At 44.4% G+C, this 21290-nt stretch overlaps 1 protein-coding gene across 1 annotated transcript in view; it reads right to left on the minus strand.

Annotated features, from left to right (window-relative positions):
• Positions 1–5382: 5382 nt before the first annotated feature.
• PJA2 (praja ring finger ubiquitin ligase 2) overlaps positions 5383–21290 on the minus strand; it is a 34812-nt gene continuing 18904 nt past the window's right edge. The window contains exons 4-9 of the mRNA XM_064176398.1: positions 20580–20762; positions 18243–18422; positions 15158–15260; positions 12271–12385; positions 10568–10683; positions 5383–9950 (exon numbers count right to left, since the gene is read on the minus strand). Coding sequence (XP_064032468.1) covers positions 9870–9950; positions 10568–10683; positions 12271–12385; positions 15158–15260; positions 18243–18422; positions 20580–20762 — 778 coding nt within the window. The 3' untranslated portion in view covers positions 5383–9869. The remainder of the gene's footprint in view (positions 9951–10567; positions 10684–12270; positions 12386–15157; positions 15261–18242; positions 18423–20579; positions 20763–21290) is intronic.

Below are 21290 nucleotides of genomic sequence, written 5' to 3' on the forward strand. Positions count from 1 at the left end.
CCCCAGCTCCCTCAGCCTCTCCTCATAGGGTTTGTGTTCCAGGCCCCTCACCAGCTTTGTTGCCCTTCTCTGGACACCTTCCAGCACCTCAACATCTCTCTTCAATTGAGGGGCCCAGAACTGGACACAGCACTCAAGGTGTGATCTGACCAGTGTTGAGTACAGGGGAAGAATAACCTCCTTCATCCTTCTGGCCACACTGTTCCTGATGCAGGCCAGGATGTCATTGGCTCTCTTGGCCACCTGGGCACACTGCTGGCTCATCTTCAGCTTCTCTCTATCAGTACCCCCAGGTCCCTTTCCTCCTGGCTGCTCTCAGCCACTCAGTCCGCAGCCTGCAGTGCTGCTTGGGGTTGTTGTGGCCAAAGTGCAGAACCTGCCCTTAGCCTTGTTCAGTCTCATCCCCTTGGCCTCTGCCCACCCATCCAGCCCGTCCAGGTCCCTCTGCAGGGCTCTCCTACCTTCCAACAGCTCCACACCTGCTCCTAGCTTGGTGTCATCTGCAAACTTTAGACTCCTCTGTTTAGTTTACTTAAGGCACTGTCAGAAAATAAACTCTTGTAAAAGTCTGTAGTGATTTGTCTGTTACCTGCCCCCTCACACTTAAGAAAATCATCCAGACTAGACTTGGACAGCTGGAAGTTAAATATGAAGCTATATTTGCAGCTTAGAACAGTATACAGGCTTATATGCACAAATATATCACAGTATCACAGTATCATCAGGGTTGGAAGAGACCTCACAGATCATCAAGTCCAACCCTAAATGCAGCCATATGCAAATTAAAAGTAACACAGAAACACAATCCTCCTCCCAGGAATCCCCCTCCCTCTTCCCCTCCCTTCAGAAATAACCAGATCAACCCACCTACACCTCACATGATAAATCTGGAGATCTGAGGTGAGATGTCAAAAAAAGAAGATGACAAGGATGTTAGAGGAAAAAAGGTGTTGGGTGGATTAGAGAGTTACAGGCAGTCAGCCAGAGAGAGCAGAGAAAGCACAGCCTGAAGTGAGAGCTGAGCAGTGCGTGAGCAGTGAGTGTCTTATCTTTATTTTGACTAGTTGCATTTCTCAGCAGAAGAATCAGTGACACAGGGCACATGTTGTTGTGTTTTTCTTTCTTCTCACGGCTAAGGATTTAATTTCTCCCAGTAAAATACTTCATTTAGTCTCAAACCAGCACAAAGTCTCATGGATCAGCATAGCTTTACAGTAAATAATGACTAAAGCATCATCTTCAAAGACAAAAAAATTTCTCCCTTCTTAGATGGTGATTCAGGCATGTAAAACAACAAAGATAAGAATGAACATGTGAAAAGGTCTGGTTCTGTGCAGGCTCCAATGCACTTAACTGCAAGAGCTTAAGGTTAGCCTACTTCTTGTTACCAAGAACATTTTCCTTGACTTGCAGATGGAATATTAAAATAGGATTCAGCTGCTACCAAACTGTAATATGGAAACACCTTCAAATCTGTGTCAGTGCTTCTGAGGCTCACCTGATCCTACTGCAGCATCACAGCAGCGTTAGAAAAATGGTTTGAGTGTGTCTGATTTCAGTAAAAGGAGGGAATCCCACTCATACAGAGGGAAGTTCTTCTATCCATTGACAGAGATGTTGTTCCACATTAGGAGGTTATGAATATGGGCAGCTTGTCAGGAGCTATTTTTGCAGCAATAATGGGTGATTGCACTTTGCACTTCTTCCACATAAACTGAGGAAGAAGTTGTTGGTGATGAGAGTGGTGAGAGGCTGGAATGGGTTGCCCAGGGAGGTGGCTGAGGCCCCATGGCTGGAGGTGTTTCAGGCCAGGCTGGCTGAGGCTGTGTGCAGCCTCCTCTAGGGTAGGGTGTCCCTGGGCATGGCAGGGGGGTTGGAACTGGCAGATCCTTGTGGTGCCTTCCAGCCCTGACTGATTCTACGAGTACTCAGCCACAGTATGGAAGAGAGTTAAAGAATCCAGTCTATGAATATTTGGCTCTGAGACCAGTGCTCCTGGCTGGGCTTTGGGTTCTTTGACAGTGGCTGGTTTTATAGGACACCAGCACCAATGGTAGCGCATGGGAAAGACTTATCTTGCAGGAGGAAAATGATTCTAGGGCAAGAACTAGCAGGGCTCATTCACAGAGCTTTAAATTATAGTTAGGGGGCATGGGGTTGTTGCTGGGCTTGCACCAGTGGGGCAGTGTTTTAGTACCAATAAAGACCAGAAGGCCTCCCACCCTGGCAGGGCAGAATTGGTGTGCTCAGCTCACTGCCTGCAGTGCCAATGCAGGCAGCAGGGGGAATGAACAGGAGGAGTCAGAAATCCATGTGTGGTCAAGGGGTTATGACCTGGTGTCAATGACAGAGCCGTGGTGGGACAGCTCACATGACTGGAATGTGACCATGGGTGGCTGTGTCCCTTTTAGGAAAGACAGGTCAACAAGGCAAGGTGGTGGAGCTGCTCTTTACGTGAGGGAGCAACTGCAATGTATTGAGTTCTGCCCAGGGGTGGATGAGCAGCAAGTTGAGAGTCTGTGGGTGTGAAATAAGGGAGAGGCCAGCATGGGTGATACTGCTGTGGGTGTTTATTACAGGAAAACTGATCAGGATGAGGAAGGTGATGAGACCTTCCACAGGCAGATGACAGCAGCCTTGCAATCACAGGCCCTGGTCCTCATGGGGTTATTAACTACCCAGGTACCTGCTGGAAGGGCTACTCAGCCAGATAGACACAGTCCAGGAGATTCCTCTGGGGCACTGAAGATAACTTCTTGATGCAAATGGTGGATGAGTCAACAAGGAGAGGAGCAATGCTGGACCAAATACCAACACAGAGGGTCTGGTTCAGGCTGTAAAGGTTGAGGCTGCAGTGATCACAAGATAGTGGAGTTCAGGATCTTGTGTGGTAGGAACAGGACATTCAGCAGAACTACAACCCTGGATTTCAGCAGGGCAAACTTTGGGCTTTTCAAGCAATTGCTGGGAGAAATCTCATGGGGCAGGGTGCTAGAAGGCAGAGTAGTCCATGATAATTGGTTAACATTTAAGGACTACTTCTTCCAAGCTCAAGATCAGAGCATCCCAGCAAGTAGAAAATCAAGAAAGTGAGCCAGGAATGGTTAAGTAAGAAACTGTAAAGCAAACTGAAGTGGAAGAAGAGAGTCTACAGATCACAGAAGAAGGGGCTGGACACTTTGCACTGGGCACTAGGGAAGAGTATGACTGTTGTCAGAGGATGTAGGGAGGCAACTAGGAAGACTAAGACCTCCTTAGAACTCAACCTTGCAAGGGCAGTCAAGCACCACAGAAAGGGCTTCTTCAAATGCATTGCAGGAAAAACTAACACTAGAGGCAACACAGACCCAGTGCTGAGCGAGGTGGGTGTCTTGCTGACAGAGGATACAAGGATGGAGTTACTAAATGCCTTCTTGTTTTCCATCTATACTGGTGGAGACTGTCCTCAGGAGCCCCTGACCCCTGGGCCCCAAAGGAAAGCATGACAAAGAAGAGTTTTCTTTGGGTGATGAGGATTGAGTTAAGGAGTAATTAAGCCCATAGGTGCTAAGGGCGTTGGTGGAGGTCATTGCCAGACCACTCTGTCATCTTCAGTAAGACATGGCAGACAGGAGAGGTGCCTGGGGACTGGAGGAGACCAAATGTCACTCCAATCTTGAAAAAGGGTAAGAAGGAGGACCCAGGTAACTACAGATCTGTCACCCTCACCTCCACTCCCAGAAAGATAATGGGACAACTTAGTTTTGGTGCTGCCCTTAGGCATATCAAAGACAATGGGGTCACTAGGAGCAACCAGTATGGTTTTACCAAGGGGAAGTCATGTTTGACCAACCTGATGGTCTTTTATGAGGACATAACCAGGTGGATAGATGATGACAGAGCAGTGGATGTGGTTTATCTTCATTTCAGTAAAGCATTTTACACCATCTCCCATGGCCTCCTTGCAGCTGAACCGAGGCACTGTGGTCTGAGTGTTCAGATGGGTTGTGAATTGCTTGAGGCAAAGAAGTCAGAGAGCTGTGGTCAGTGAGATGGAGTCTAGGTGGAGGCCTGTATCTAGTGGAGTCCCTCAGGGGTCAGTACTGGGACCAGTTCTTTTCAATACATTAATCAACAAAGTGAATGAGGGCACAAGGTGCACTGTCAGCAGGTTTGCTGCTGACACCAAACTGGGTGGAGTGGCTGCCACAGCAGAAGGCTCTGCTGCCATTCTGTGAGACTTGGACAGGCTGAAGGGCTGGGCAGGGAGAAATGGAATGAAGTTCAACAAGGCTAAGTGTAGGGTCCTGCACCTGGGAAAGAACAACATCAAAGATCAGTATAAGTTGGGGACTGACTTGTTGGAAGGCAGCAAAGGGGAAAAAGATCTGGGGGGGAGTCCTAGTGGGAGGTTGACCATGAGCCAGCAGTGTGCCCTTGTGGCCAGAAGGGGCAATGCCATTCTGGGGTGTATTAGAAGGGCTGTGATTAGTAGGTCAAGAGAGGTTCTCCTGCCCCTCTACTCTGCCCTGGTGAGGCTGCACCTGGAGTACTGTGTCCCGTTCTGGGCCCTTCAGTTCAAGGACAGGGAACTGCTTGAGAGAGTCTAGTGCAGAGCCACAAAGATGATTTAAGTGAATGGAACACCTCTCTTACAAGGGGAGACTGAGGGAGCTGGGGCTCTTTAGCTTGGAGGAGACTGAGGTGACCTCATTCATGTTAGTAAATATGTAAGGGCTGAATATCAAGAGGGTGGAGCCAGGCTCTGCTGGGTGATGCCCAACTACAGGTCAAGGGGCAACGGTGGAAGCTGAGGCATAAGAAGTTTCATGTAAACATGAGGCTTTTTTTCCCCTGTAACAGAAGACTGGAACAGGCTGACCAGGGGGCTTGTGGAGTGTACCTATCTGGAGATGCTCAAATCCTGCCTGGATGTGTTCCTGTGCAATGTGCTCTAGATGATCCTGCTCTGCCAGAGTGGCTGGATTGGATGATCTTTCAAGGTCCCTTCCATCCTCTGACATTCTGTGACTGTGATAAGAAGGTTGGCTTTGCTGAGGTCTTCAATCAAGCACTGGATCAGGAAATAAAGGTGTGATGGGGTGGAGGGGGGAGCAGGGAGCAAGAGCTCTCTGACTGTGTAACAAAGAAGGTGTCTCTAGAGCTGTGACTCTTATCTGTTCTGACTTCATCTACCACTGAAAAATAATAAATCTTCACAACTATTTGGATATCATCTGAACATTTGGATTGATTTTCAGGCTATTTTGTGTTAAACACTTCTGCTGATAATCTTTTCAGTATGACCTAGCAGATCCTTTTTCAGACACCTTGTTAGAAAGACCTTTCATCTGCTGTGAAAGACCTGCAATAAAGATCTCCAAATTCACATGGAAAACAAACAAACAAAACCCATAAGCACTTTATTTTTACACATTGGTTTAGAAATAGGAAGAAGTCAGAGGTGAGGCCAGCAAGAGATACAATCACAGAATCACACAAACATCCAGGTTGGAAAAGACCCTCAGGATCACCAAATCCAACCTATAACCCTACTCTACAAGAGTCACCTTAAACCATATCCCTAAGCTCCACAGGTATAGGCTGGATGTTAGGAGGAAGCTCTTCACAGACATAATGATTTGCCATTGCAATGGGCTGCCCAGGGAGGTGGTAGAGCCACTGTGCCTGGAGGTATCACACACAGTATCATAGTATCATCAGGGTTGGAAGAGACCTCACAGATCATCAAGTCCAACCCTTTACCACAGGGCTCAAGGCCAGACCATAGCACCAAGTGCCACGTCCAGTCCTGCCTTGAACAGCTCCAGGGACGGCGACTCCACCACCTCCCCGGGCAGCCCATTCCAGTGTCCAATGACTCTCTCAGTGAAGAACTTTCTCCTCACCTCAAGCCTAAATCTCCCCTGGTGTTCAAGCAAAGACTGGATGAGGCACTTAGTGCCATGGTCTGATTGACTGGACAGGGATGAGTGCTAGGTTGGAGTGGATGATCTTGGAGGTCTCTTCAAACCTGGTTGATTCTATGATTCTAGCCTTCTGAGAACCCTGGGACACATGGTGAAGGGGTCAGGAGCACAAGTAGTTTCTAACCTCTGCCACACCACTAGCTGCGTCTGATGAAGGCATTGGGCATGAAAACACAAGAGATGAATGCCTGGCTGCAGGACTGGTGCCAGCCTCAGAAGTTTGGGTTTTTTGATCTCAAGCTACTCTACGAGACCCCAAGCTTACTGACCACAGATAGGAAATGCTTGTCCCTAAGAGGAAAAGGAATCCTGTGATGAGAACTAGCAGGGCTGATTGCCAGGTCTTTAAACTGATTTCAAAGGGGGTACAAGGAAAAGCCAGGCTCCCTGCAGAAAAAACAGACAATTGTGAGTCAGGGTACCAGCTCCACTGCTATCCCAGAGGCAGGAGGAGACAGTAGATTATGTTATACTCACAGTGGTAAGAAATGGTCCTCTACAAAGGTCCACTAAGGTGGTAACAAAAGATTCTCTGCTCTGAAGTGTCTCTATAGCAATGCAAGGAGCATGGGAAACAAACAAGATGAACTAGAGATCTGGGTACAGCCTCAAGACTATGATCTCATTGCAATTACAGATACACGCAGGGGACAGCTCACATGACTGAGATGTGGTAATAGATGACTATGTACTTTTCAGGAAGGATAGACTGACAAGGCAAGGTGCTGGAGTTGCTCTCTAAGTGAGCAAGCAACTAGAATGCATTAAGCTTAATGCAGGGTCAAGGGACATGCAAACATGAATGATACAGTTGTGGGCATTTACTACAGGTCGCCAAATGAGCAAGAAGCTGTCAATGAGGCCTACAGACAGCTGGACATTTCCTCAAGATTGAGTGCTCTGGTGCTCATGGATGACTTCAATCACTCTGATATTGGAAAGACCACACAGCCAAGCATAAGCAGTCTACAAGGTTCCTGCAGTGCACTGAGGACAACTTTCTCCTGCAGGCTGTTGAAAAACCAAGTAGGAGAAGTGCAGTGTTGGACCTTGCATGAACAAACAATGAAAGACTGGTTGTAGATGTTAAGGTTGGGGGTAATCTTGGCTGTAGTGACCACAACATGTTAGAGTCTGGTATCATCAGAGAAAGAAGGGTGATAATTTCAACCCCGGACTTTAAGAGAGCTAATTTTACCCTCTTCAAAATTCTTCTTAGAAGTATCCAGTGGACTAGGGCTCTAGAAGGAAGGGCGACCCAAGAGAGCTGGTTAATATTCAAACATTACCTCCTCTATGCTCAAGAAAAGCTTATTCCCTTGGAAGAAGAAAACAAAAACCCCTGTAACAGCTAAGGGAGGCAGAAGATCTGCATGGATAAGCAGAGAGCTGTTGGAGAAACTCAAAGAGGTATACAATATGTGGAAAAAAAGATATGGTCAATTGGGAGGATCACAGAAATACTACCAGAGAGTGTAGAGATGTGACAACAAAGGCCAAGGCCCTCTCGGAGCTGAGTTTTGCCAGGGAGGTGAAAGAAAACAAGAAGAGCTTTTTCAAATACATCAATGGCAAAAGAAGATCAAGGAAAAGGTGGGTCCACTGCTGGACAATATGGGAGACATGGCAACCAAAGATGCAGAGACAGCAGAGTTGCTGAATGTCTCCTTTGCCCCAGTCTTTACTGCTAAGACCAGCCCCCAGGAACCGCCATCTCTGGAAGCAAGGGAGCAGAACTGGAGGGGACACTCTACTGATCAGTCAGGATTGGGTTAGAGATCACTTGTACCAACTGAAAACACACAAATCCATGGGCCTCGATAGGTTTAAGGGTCATGGCGATGTGGTGCTTAGGGATATGGTTTAAGGTGAATCTTGTTGAGTAAGATTAGAAGTTGGACTTGGTGATCCTTGAGGGTCTTTTCCAGCTTGGGTGTTCCTGTGATTCTGTGGGTTTCATACACAAGTGCTGAGAGAACTGGCTGATACTGGATGGAGCCTTTCTCCATCATTTTTGAAAAGTCATGGAGAACAGGAGAGGTGTCTAAGGGCTGGCAGAATGCCAATGTCACTCATCTTCAAAACAGACAAGGAAGACCTAGGCAACTACAGACCAGTCAGCCTCACCTCTATTCTTGGAAATGTGATGGCACAGCTCTAACCACATGGAAGAAACAAGGGTTATCAGGAGAGCCAACATGGATTTACCAAGGGCAGCTCTTGCTTGACTAATCTGATAGCCTTCTATGATACCATGACCAAATGGGTAGATGAAGGAAGGGGCTGTGGATGTCATATACCTTGATTTCAGCTTTTCATACCATCTCCTCATAGATAAGCTCAGGAGATGTGGCATAGATGGCTGGGCTGTAAGGTGGATTGAAAACTGGCTCCACAACAGAGTTCAGAGAGTTGTCATCAGTGGCACAGAATCAAGTCGGAGGCCCATAGCCAGTGCTGACCCCCCAGGGATCAGTACTGGGTCCAGTTTTGTTCAGTATCTTTACCAATGACCTGGATGAGGTCATTGAGTCTAACCTCATCAAGTTTGCTGATGACACAAAACTAGCAGGGGTGTGTATGTGTGTGACCAGCACCCCGTTAGGCTGTGCAGCCATCCATCATGGACAGGCTAGAGTGCTGGATGAAGGCAAATAACATGAAATTCAGTAAGGGCAAGTGCAGGGTCATGCATTTGAGGAGGAATAACAACAGGCACCAGTACATGTTGGGGGCTGCTGTGCTGGAGAGCAGCTCCATGGAGAATGACCTTGGAGTCCTTGTGGACAGCAAGTTCTCCACGGGCCAGCAATGTGCCCTTGTGGCCAAGAGAGCCAATGGCATCCTGTGGTGCATCAGGAAAAGTGTGGCAGGCAGGTCTAGGTTGGTTCTTCTCCCCCTCTACTCTGCTCTGGTGAGACCATACCTGAAATACTGTGTGTCCAATTTTGGGCTTCCCAGTTCAGGAGAGACAGGGACCTGCTGGAAGGAGTCCAATGGAGAGCCACGGGGATGACTTGGAGGACTTGAGCATTTCCCCTACAAAGAGAGACTGAGAACCCTGAGGCTGTTTAGTCTGGAGAAGTCTAAGAGGAGATCTTATCAATGTATAGAAATATCTGAGGGATGGCTGTTGAGTGGATGGGGCCAATCTCTTTTTTGCTGCTCCACAGGAATAAGACAAGCACTAATGGAAGGTTTTGCCTCAACATGAGGAGAAATTTCCTTACAGTAAGGGTGACAGAGCACTGGAACAGGCTACACAGAGAGGTTGGGGAGTCATAGAATCATTCAGGTTGGAAGAGACCTCCAAGATCATCCAGGCCAACCTAGCACCCAGCCCTGTCCAGTCATCTAGACCATGGCACTAAGTGCCTCATCCAGGCTTTTCTTGAACACCTCCAGGGACAGTGACTCCATGACCAACCTGGGCAGCCCATTCCAATGCCAATTACTCTCTCTGCCAACAACTTCCTCCTAACATCCAGCCTATACTTTCCCCAGGACAATGTGAGACTGTGTCCCCTTGTTCTGTTGCTGGTTGTCTGGGAGAAGAGCACAACCCCACCTGGCTACAACCTCCCTTCAGGTAGTTGCAGACAGCAATGAGGTCACCCCTGAGTCTTCTTCCCTGAAGACTTTCAAACCCCACCTGGATGCATTCCTGTGCAAACTACCCCAGGGAATCCTGCCTTGGCAGAGAGATTGGACTCGATGATGCCAGGAGGTCCCTTCCAACCTCTGAAGTTCTATTTTACATGTAGTAGCGCACACATAGTTATTTTCACATTGTAATTAAATGGGAGAAGTAGACAACTTTATTATGGCAGCAGAGATTTACATGTCAGATGCTGGTTTGAACGTCCTGCAGCATCATTAACAGAAGGTGTTGAGTCATTATCAGACATGGGAATCAATGTCCAGAGCAGCCTCAGGAAGCACAGGCACAAGCACATGACGGCAAACTGGGCACGTTCCTGACTATAAAAAGAGAAAAACACCAGGTCACAGGCATGTTTTGCATTCAGTTCTATTGAAAGGTTAAATGTGACTACTTTTGGCATACTAGTATCTTCACAACAGCACTGTATCCAAGCCGAATGTGATGGCTAAGTGGAGCCATGAAATGGCTCACAACCTCAGGAGAAAGCTTCGTTTTTCTTCTACACCAGTTATGCAGCAGACAGCTAAGGCTCTTTGCAAAGGCTTATTGAAAGAATTGATTTTATACACGTGAGGTTGTTTTGGGGTTGGTTTTTTCATGCCCACACTAGTTATAACTCATCCATCTCTTTCTTACTAAAAGGAGAGTGTTTTTCCTCACATAAACATCCCTTCTATATATGAATTTGTCACTCAGGTAAGTATGGCTATAAACTCCCTTCCTTACTTGCACTAAGCTTTGCATAAAATTAGCAGCCAGTTATTTCCTAGTATCTCATCCCACACTTTGACAAAGTTACAAAACGTTCTACTAAGAAGGCAAATACTCAAAGCAAAAACACAAAACAAAAAACCCAGAACCAAACAAAAAACCCCAGCTCAAACCAAACCAAACCAAACTGACCACAGAGTTTCATCCATCATGCAGTACTTACTTCCTGTAGCCATAGAGTTACACAGCTTCTGTGAAACACATGACGACAGGGCAGCTGTTTCAGGATTTCACCTTCCACATACTCATCGTAACAGATAATACAACACTGGTCTTGGCCTACACACAATTAAGAAAACAAAACCAACAAAAAACCAAAACCCTCACCGTTATTATTTTATTCTTGTTTTACATATAAGGAGTGTTAAAAATACACATATTACCAGTAGCATCACTAGTGATTTCAAAATATAATCACATTTAGTCCAGTAAAGATTAGTTTTTCAAAATCTCACAGGCTCACAGAATCAGACTCACAGTCAGGGGCTGGAAGGGACCTCAAAAGATCATCTGGTCCAGCCCCCCTGCCGAGCAGGATCACTGTTGTGGAGGGCCTGTAGGCCTGAAAGCAGGCTTATTTATGCCTTGCCCTGCCTGGACATGTCTCTCCGCCTGCACCAGGGGTAAAGGAGCACAAAGGGGCACAACAGACCTGGTGCCATAAGGTCAGTTGCCCAGGACACCTGATTTGTGTAAGCCCCACACGCCCAGCTCATGCCTGCCTAGTGCTAGACCCACGTGATTCCCATATTAGTCACCCTCCCTGGAGCTGTTCAAGGCAAGGTTGGACATGGCACTTGGTGCCATGGTCTAGCCTTGAGCTCCGTGGTAAAGGGTTGGACTTGATGATCTGTGAGGTCTCTTCCAACCCTGATGATACTGTGATATTTGGAGTCCAGGCCTGTGGCTTTTGCCAGCTTATTGCTCATTCTAGTGGCCAATGTGCTATCAATTCTCGGCCCACATTTAATAAATAGGGGTACACAGGCTTACTTGCTTGCTCCCCCACATTGCTTGCCTGCCTGCCTGCATTAGATTGGCCTGAGGAGCCAGCGTTAGATCCGTGCTCAGACTGCACGGCATCCTGCCTCTGCACCTGAGATCCTGCCTACATATCCCTGGAGAGAGCATCCACAAGAAATCAGCAGCACAAGGTCAGAGACTGTCACTTCACCTGAAGCCGGAGGATTCCAGCCTCAAAGTCCACAGGCAGAGACTCTGAAGAATTGGACACTGGGCATAAGCTGTGACATAGCCCCAGAAGGTGATTATTGATTAATCAGAATTGTGAGTAAATAATTTAATGCCTCTGTAATTTCTGTGACTTCTGCCACAGAGCAGCATTGCTGGGCAAGTAGTATATGACCCCAAGCAGCATTAAGCTGCAGGGAAAACTCTCTCTGTTAATAGTTTGAATGTTTGCTAGTTGTTATAATAGTTAATGCTTGATATATTCCCATAATGTCTTAATAACCATGTAGAACAAATATTAATACTAAAGTTCAGTGGTTGGGGGTGGTGAGAGTTGAAAATACTGAAGATTTTTATAAAATATCCTCTCGCATCAATTAATTTCTCCCCTCCACCACAATTGGCGTAGGTAGCAGAATCCCCCTCCGCGACAATCACCCAGAGCAAATCACACTGCAATGCATCCAGATGGTTCTTGAGTATCTCCAGAGAGGGAGACTCCACAGCGCCCCTGTGCACCCTGTTCTGATGTATTAGGTCTGATTCAAAAGCTCTCAGAGTAGTGTTTCCAGCTGCACAGTAAGTAGGTTGAAATACTGCACTTATGGTTCTACAGAAAACTAAATTTCTTCCTGTAAACTTTGTGGAAATGAATTCTTAATTCTTCCTGCATACCATTGCGGTCATCCATAATCACCATCTCTGGTAGACTGTCTATGATTTCTTCAGTAGCTGGTGGATGATGCTGTTCAGCTTCAAATTCAAGAGCCTCCAACTGCTCCAGAGCAGCCTGAAGTGTGACAGAGAGCAAGTTCTCTCACTCATGAATGGCAATCCATATAAAAACAAGTAAGCATGAAAAGGAATCAAATTATAATTGTATTACTCTCTTAAATGGAATTTGTATCTGTCAGATTGTCCATTGCACAGTTTTTATTTTCACAATGACTGAGATGAAACTGAAGCTCACAACAATAGCATCTTGAGTTTTCAGCTCCCTTAAAGTATCAGAACAGAGTCACAACTTGTTATGTGATGAGGATTTGGTCATTTAATACAGTTTCACAAAATCCAGCAAATGAAAAATGTAACAAAACTTGAGAACACAAAACTGTCATTATATTTTGCTATTTGAAAATAAAAGCCTCAACTACTGAATAACTCAGGTAGAACCAAAAATATTAACTACCTAGGCTATTCTATCTGTGTAAACTTTCAGAAAAAAAATACCCCCCCAAAAAAAAACCAACCAACCAAACAAAAACAAACAAAAAAAACCCCAAAACCATGGGATAGAATCATAGAATTGGTCAGGGTTGGAAGAGACCACAAGGATCACCTAGTTCCAACCCCACTGCCATAGGCAGGGATACCCTACCCTAGAGCAGGCTGCACACAGCCTCAGCCAGCCTGGCCTTAAGCACCTCCAGCCATGGGGCCTCAACCACCTCCCTGGGCAATCCATTCCAGGGTCTCAAATATCCACATATATGTTTCCCATCTACATAACGACGTAGTCATCATTTTAAACCATATAATTTCATTCAGAGTCTTTAAGACTGATGCTATGGCAGGCATATTTTATGTCTACTTCATACTTTCAACCCTCTAAGACTCTGTCTAGCACAGAAAAAACAAAAGATGAGCAACAACTCTCTTGGTAAGTTTAAGGCAACGTGGTATTTTTGCAATGTTGATGGTGTATTTAGCCAATAAACACACTACAGAAATACTGGGTTATACACAAGCACTTTCAACAGTCTTTCCTCTCAAACTTTAGGGAAAGTCACTAACACAGCATTCGAAAAACATGTCTGTACTTTTATTGCAGTTGTAAGGCTGCTTAGGAAACTATCCCACAATACATCTAATCCAGCTGGTTGGCATCTACATTAGATGGTTTTAGGAGCAGAAAAATTAACATGAGCTAACAGGCATATGTTTAGAGTTCCTATTGCCACATATATCCTCATCTAGCTGTCTGCTAATTTAAATCCTGGGACAATTACCCCTAGTGAATTATGCAATCCATCTGCAAAACAGGTACACTCCTCCATTCAAGAGCTTAAAAGCATTCAATTCTGCTACAGCAGATGATATTGCCTTGCCAATGCTGAGGTGATTCCAGTATTTATAATAGTATCTTGTTATAGCTGCATCGGTCTGAGTATAATTTGAGGTAAAAATACTAAGCTTAATTAGGTTAACTGGAAAAATCAGGTAAGATCCCAGGCAGACAATAGGATGCTGTATGACCTATGTGTCAAACCTCTCTGTTTATGCCCAGGGTTAGTGCTCTCAGACAGAAAACTATTTACAAACATTCCATTGTTCTCTTTTGAAAGCTGTACAAGAGAAACACCGCAGACAGAATACCTCACAATTACTCTGATGCTTAAGATTGCATATTCAAAACCAAAGCAAACAAATGTCTATTTCACAGGTTTGGTAAGGCACCTTCATAACTTCAAAGATACCTTTACTTCCTTCCCCTTACTACTTGTGTGACTGCTTACTACTCCACATAACATAAACCAAATGCTCAACACTGTCAAAAACAGGACTGCTGGGGGCTACAGGGTTTTAAACTCCTTCCATATATGAATCCAAAGAGTAAATATGCATAAATGAAATCACTGACACTGCAGAGACACTCAGCCTTATCTACATTGGTAATGAAGTAAACCAAACACTCCTGGTGATGTAATTTCTTTGAAACAAACCAAAGTAATAAAAACCCAAAAGCAAACCAAAACAACCACAACAAAATTTACACATGCTACAATTTAGGATCCCAGAATCTTATGGAACACAGCTTTTTAAATACTGAAATACATTCATTCCTACTCCCCTTCAAATTTAGACAGCTCTACCATCCTGTCTCCTACCCTGCCCTGTCATCCCCAACCCCAGCCACAATGTATACTTGAATTCTGGATGCTTTATCATGCCACATCCCTCTCAAGTGTTTCATAGCTGCAATAAATTTGTTCACTGGATATAGAAATTCTGAGCTATAGAGTTTCTTTTAATAAATTATGGTTTTACAGGTGGAAAAGGTCTGGTTAATGAATCTACTGTTTTAGATAAGAAAATTTTGGGAAACTTAAAGGAGGTGGACTAAGTAAATTGAATTAGTAAAGGTTTAATGAAGTCACAGTCATTATACAGACTATTAATGAGGTGATAATTAAACTCAGGCCAATCTGTTCAACAGACAGGAATAACACTTGAAGCTAGTCAAAGCTCAGAGTTCTTCAGTACAAAAGCTCTCATGCAAAAACACTTACTATCAGGAACTGTATGCTTATACTGGTAGAAATCACCATCCTTTTTTTCCTTCAAGATTAAAGAAATACATACTGTAAAAAGAGTATGACTTCTTGTAATGACTTCTTGCACTACATCATTTAGAACATCCAACATTTATTTTCAAGCTGAAACAGAAAAGCATTTCTCACCCCCTATTCTCCTATTTTCAGATTATAATGAGAAATAATTCAATAGTAACAGCTTATGCCAAAGTGTCACTCATATAATACCACTAAGAACATTTTAATACCTCCATAGGTTGCAAGTGTCCCTCTATTGGCACGAATGTGTGAAACTGAAGACCCATGGAATGAATAGCAAGTCTTAGATGATCACCAAACTCATCAAGTATGCTGAAAAACATGAGTTAGGAAACAATCTTCATTTCAAAGTGCAGAGGGACATGGACTTGGGGCTATCTATAATCAGCCCTGAGCAGTTCCTCTCTGTCATTCCTTCCTCCTCATATTCCAGCAGCATGAGGTCTCTGCATGGGATATTGTCCTTCAGGATAAACCTCATTCTACAAGGAGCTTTCCCACAAGATTAAGTTCACCATGTGCTCCAGCATGGAGTCCCCACAAGGCATAGTTCCCTCAGCAAACAACTTACTTGCTTTGTCATGGTCTTCCCCAGGAGCTGCAAGGGAACAGAGTGCCCCATTCATCAGCTGGATCCTTCTCTGGCACCCAGGTTAGGGATGTCACCAGAAAGCTGCCTAGTCTGGTACAGCCGTGTAGTTACTATCCCTTGCTAGTTATGCAGGTAGGAAGTGATGAGGTTGATACCAGAGGTCGAGAAGCAGTCAAAGAGGAGCTCACGGCACTGGGAAAGTGGCTTAGGGATCAGGGGAACAGGTAATCTTTTCATCAATACCTTTAGTGGAGGCAGGAATACAGGAAATCATGCATAATTAACAAGTGGCTCAGAGGCTGATGCCACCAACAGAATGTGGGGTTTTGATCTTTGGGAACTTCATATGGCACCGGGTCTGCTACCAACAGATGGGAATACATCTGTCTCAAAGCAGGAGAAAGATCCTGGTACATGAGTTCACAGGGCTTGCTGAGAGGGCTTTAAACTAGACTTCAAGGGATAGGGGCTCTATGACAAGTGGCAGGACAAAACGCCAAGGTCAGAAGGATGGGTTAGTAAGAGCCTCCAACCTGTTGCCTTGAAACATGCTGTGAACAGTGAAGCAAAGGCAAGGTCTTACAGAGCTGAGCCAAGGGCACACACAGGACTCACTGGTAGGTTGGTGGCCATGGAGATGGCCAGGAATGGTCAGATGGCAAGAATGAAAACAAATGGATTAACTCCCTCACTGAAATGCTTATACACCAATGCATGGAGCATGGGAAATAAGCAGGAGGAGTTGAAGATCTGTGTTAGGCTGCATGACTACAATATAATTGCACTCACTGAAACATGGTGGGACAGATCCCATAGAAGATAGACCAATAAGGCAAGGTGGTGATGTTGCTCTTTAAGGGCAGGAAGCAGGAAAAGTTGAAAGCCTGTGAGTAAGAATTAAGGGATGTAGAAAGAGTGGTGAAACTGTTGTGGGTCTCTACTACGGATCACCAAATCAAGCAGAAGATGTTGGTAAGACCTTCTGCACTCAACTGGAGGTAGCCTCTAGAATTCACTCCTTGGTACTCATGGGCAACTTCAATCACCCTGACACTTGCTTGGAAGCTCACACAGCCAGGCACAGCCAGTCCAAAAGACTTTTGCAGTGCATTGGTGACTTCTTGATGCAGGTAGTGGAGGAACCAACATGGAGAAGTGCACTGCTGGACCTTGTATTAACTAAGAGAAAGACTGGTTTGGGACACTAAGGCTGGGAACAGCCTTGGCAACAGTGATCATGCCATAGTGGAGTTTAGTATTCTACACAATAGAAGCAGGGCAATAAGTAAGATTACAACCCTGGACTTCTGCAGGGCTAACTTTGTACTCATCAAAGAGACACTTGCAGGAATCCCAAGGGCTTTACTCTAGAGGGTAAAGGAGCCCAAGAGAGTTGGCCAATTTTTAAATGCCACTTCCTCTAAGTTCAAGATAGGTGTGTTTGTTCCCTTGAGTAAAAATCAGGTCAATGTGCTAAGAAAGATGCACTGATGAGCAAGGACCTTCTGAAGATAATTTCATGGAATACAGAAGCTTACAGCTCATGGAAGGGAATTGTCACTTGGGATTGTTATAGAGAAGTTGTCAGGGCATGTAGGAGGGCAACAGCATCCTGATATGTATGAGGAACAGAGTGTGATGAGCAAGACCAGGAAAGTTATTGCTGCCCTGGTACTCAGCACTGGTTAGCACCTTGAGCATAATGTTTGGGTTTGGAACCCTCACTAAAAGAAAGAGATTGAGGTCCTGGAGTGTGTCCAGAGAAGGGCAGTGACACTGAGTCTGCAGAACAGGTCTTATGAAGAGCAGCTGAGGCAACCAGAGTTGTTTAGACTGGAGAAAAGGAGGCTGAAGGGAGATTTTATTGCTCTCTACTTGAAAGGAGGGTATAGTGAGGTGGGGGTTGGTCTCTTCTCCCAGGTAACAAGCAACAGGACAAAAGAAGACATCTACAAGCTGGGTCAGTGGGGATCTAGGTTGGGTATTATGAAAAAAATATTTCAATGAAAGGCTTGTGAGGCACCAGAACAGCCTGTAGGCGGAAGTGATTGAGTTACCAACCCTAAAGATATTTAAAAGGTGTATGGATATGGTTCTGAGGGATATGGCTTAGTGGTGACTTGGCTGTGCTAGGTTAGTGATTGGACTTGAGAAACTGAAAGATCTCTTCCAGTAGCTCAAATCACTTTCTTTTGCATTATATTTATTACAATTTTTGTAATAAATATTGTGCAATATTCTTCAGTAATCTGGTAACTTAGAACTGATTGAAGCATTCAAAATTACAATAATTAGGTAAGCACATGGCATTTGAAAGAGAAATAAAATAGGCTTATAACCTCTAACTTACATCACTTACAAAAAAGTTGTAAATTAGCACTGGCTTGAAAGCCGATTGCACACGTATTGCTTTACTTTTGTTATAATTCCTCTCTAATTACTGTGTTTAAATTAATTGCAACCCATTCACTGACTATTTAGTGCACTAGAATCTTCTCAGCATACAGCCTGATATAGTAAATGTCCATCCTTTTCCTCTTGCTAGAAGACACATAGCGTTTCAAATACTTTAGGCCTTAAAACTCAGCCTTGGAAGCATGAGCGTGCTGAAAGCACATAAGAATTTTTGACAGCTTATACCAAAACCAAAATAGTAACTATGAAGTCTCTCAAATTGTTGCAGAAAATTATCAAAGGCATACCTCCACTCTACATCCAGGTCTTCACTCACACTGGAGTCATCCTCCAGGTTGTTATTCCCATCCAAGGGGAAGAATCCAGGATGCACATCATTAACAGGATCGTCTTCCTCATCACTGCTACTTTCTACTTCTCGGTACTGCAACCACGGAATCTCTCCTTCCTCCAATAGTATCTTCTGTCTTCAAATAAATAAATGAAGAGATAAATCTAAGAAGATAGGAGAATCTACAAACACATGCAAGCAACAAAAGCCACACATATTACAAGGACTGAAGATGCATCTATCCTAGATGCAGTGTCGTGTAAAAAAAATCCAAGAAACTCCCAGTACTACCAGCTCCAAATTCAGAACATATTTACAGTCATGTCTCTAAGGAAAAATTATTTCTCTAATGCTTCAAGGCCAGCATTACAGTAAGTAGCTTGCTTTGCATTTTCCCTAGTATGGCTACATCCCTGATAGAGCTAGTAAATCTGGTATCAAAGGGTTTTTTTTCAATCTACAAGCTCCTAAATTCACTACAAAGAAAGGCTCTTCTGACATCCTGCAATGGCCGTCTTGGGGAAGCACTGGCTGAGGCCAATGGGATGAAATTGAACAAGGCCAAGTGCAGAGTTCTACACTCTGGCCCCAACAACCCCAAGCAGCACTACATGCTGGGGACAGAGTGGCTGAGAGCAGCCAGGAAGAAAGGGACCTGGGGGTATTGGTAGAGAGCAGCTGCAGATGAGCCAAAAGTGTGCCCAGGTGGACAGCAGAGCCAATGGCATCCTGGGCTGGATCAGGAACAGTGTGGCCAACAGGACAAGGGAGGTTATTCTGCCCCTGTACTCAGCACTGGTCAGGCCACACCTTGAGTCCTGTGTCCAGTTCTGGGCCCCTCAATACAATAGAGATGTTGAGGTGCTGGAACATGTCCAGAGAAGGGCAACGAAGCTGGTGAGAGGCCTGGAACACAAACCCTATGAGGAGAGGCTGAAGGAGCTGGGGATGTGCAGCCTGGAGGAGACTTAGGGCAGAGCTCATTGCTCTCTACAGCTCCCTGAATGGAGGCTGTAGCCAGGTGGGGTTGGGCTCTGCTGCCAGGCAAGCATCAATAGAACCAGGGGACACAGTCGCAAGTTGTGCCATGGGAGGTCTAGGCTGGATGTTAGGAGGAAGTTGCTGGCAGAGAGAGTGATTGGCATTGGAATGGGCTGCCCAGGGAGCTGGTGGAGTCACCATGCCTGGAGGTGTTCAAGCAAAGCCTGGATGAGGCACTTAGTGCCATGGTCTAGTTGATTGGCCAGGGCTGGGTGCTAGGTTGGACTGGATGATCTTGGAGGTCTCTTCCAATCTGGTTGATTTTATGATTCTATGAATACAAAGAGGTTCCTTTTGCAAGATGAACTATTTGCATAAAGTGAAAGACTAATTTAATTCCTGTATTTTCTGAAGGAGTGCAATTCACCAAGATGTTTAGAAACATAGGATCATGAGTCCCACTTCACTTAACAAAGGGAAAACAAACAGGAATCATGTCAGAAATGGGTACATTTGCTCGCACCAAAGCAAGCTAAAGAGTATACAGACCCCTTATTATTCTTAAACAGATAAGGTTTTGTAGTATTTTCATAAAGCTATACCAATTCTCCTAAATCTACACCAACTCTCCAAACTTCAAGATATTTTAGTGATACTAATAGCAATTTGGGCTAGCTGGTAATAAGCATTGTCTAAAAGTAGATTAAAAGTGAAAGAGCACTTGGACATGGCTTGCTACTCTATAAAGACTCAAACTAAGAACATAAGGTAATATTAGATGCTTAGGAAAAAAAACCAACCCAAACTTTCCTTGCCTATTTATAGCTGTACATTTTGCCTTGCAACAAACTCAGACAGATTTAAGGACTAGAAAATCAGGTAATCACTGTTAGACCTGTGGAAATAAAGAGCAGTAGTGAAATATGAGCAGCAGTAAAACAAAGAGATAAACAACTGCTTTGCAAGGACTACTAAGCAGTACTAGAAGATGTGCATGTAACATACATATCTTTACCAATAACTTGCCCAGTCTGGCTTTTTAAAGCCATTGTATCCAGCCTGTTATCCCTACTGACACTACACGTCAATGTCATCTCTTTATTTCTGCATCTTTAATTAAACAGAGTTGTCTGCATAATTTGCCATCTTCCCCCTGATTGGAAATACATACAACTACTCAGATTATTCTGATATAGGCAAATGATTACTGCTCATATGTAACCACTTTTAGAATTGCTGTTACTCTGTGTAGTGTTATGTGGATACCTATTAGTACTGCTTCAGGAAGTTATCTAATAAAACAAACCCATACCCTTCTTCACAAGAGATGCCTATGTTCTCTTCTACATCACTGTCGCTGCTTTGCACTTCAGGTTCATGTTCTTCCCTGCCTGGGTCTGTCTCCCAGCTCTCTTCACTTGAGGACCTGTCCTTTTCTGTACCAGTAAAATAGGCATAGAGAGATGTAGACCATTCTCCATCACTGCATTCTGAGCTGCAATTTAAACAAGGCAACAGGGTGTGAATTTAAATGCTGTTTCAGGGGAAAGAAAACAAACATTAACTTTCTCACCACAGCAATTCTACAAATTTTGTTCTACAATTTCCTACTTTTCTGTGAACCTTGCTCTCAATATAGTCTTTTTATTTTCTAGGAGAAATTAATTTTGTACTGTTTATAGATGTTTTACAAGACAAGTATACATAAAGAGCTGATTAAAACATCAGTTTCCAAGAAAATTCTGCCCATCCCACTTAAAAATGTTTTCTTCTTCCCTCTCCACATTTGCAGCACAAAATAAACAACTGAAGAACATAAATTCAGATCCACTATACACATCTTCCTCCAAACACACAAACAGCAGCAACACAGGAACACCAATGGTTGCTTAAGAAAATAGTAGTCAACATCAGCTTTACTTTTTGGCAAAACAGGACTTGAAGTAAGAGTTCTCATAACCTGTAAGCCATATGTAATGGTTGCTTTTTTTAACCACATAAAAATAAAATGGACACAAACAAT

Source organism: Pogoniulus pusillus, chromosome Z (genome assembly GCF_015220805.1).
Source record: "Pogoniulus pusillus isolate bPogPus1 chromosome Z, bPogPus1.pri, whole genome shotgun sequence".
In the NCBI taxonomy this organism is placed as follows: domain Eukaryota; kingdom Metazoa; phylum Chordata; class Aves; order Piciformes; family Lybiidae; genus Pogoniulus; species Pogoniulus pusillus.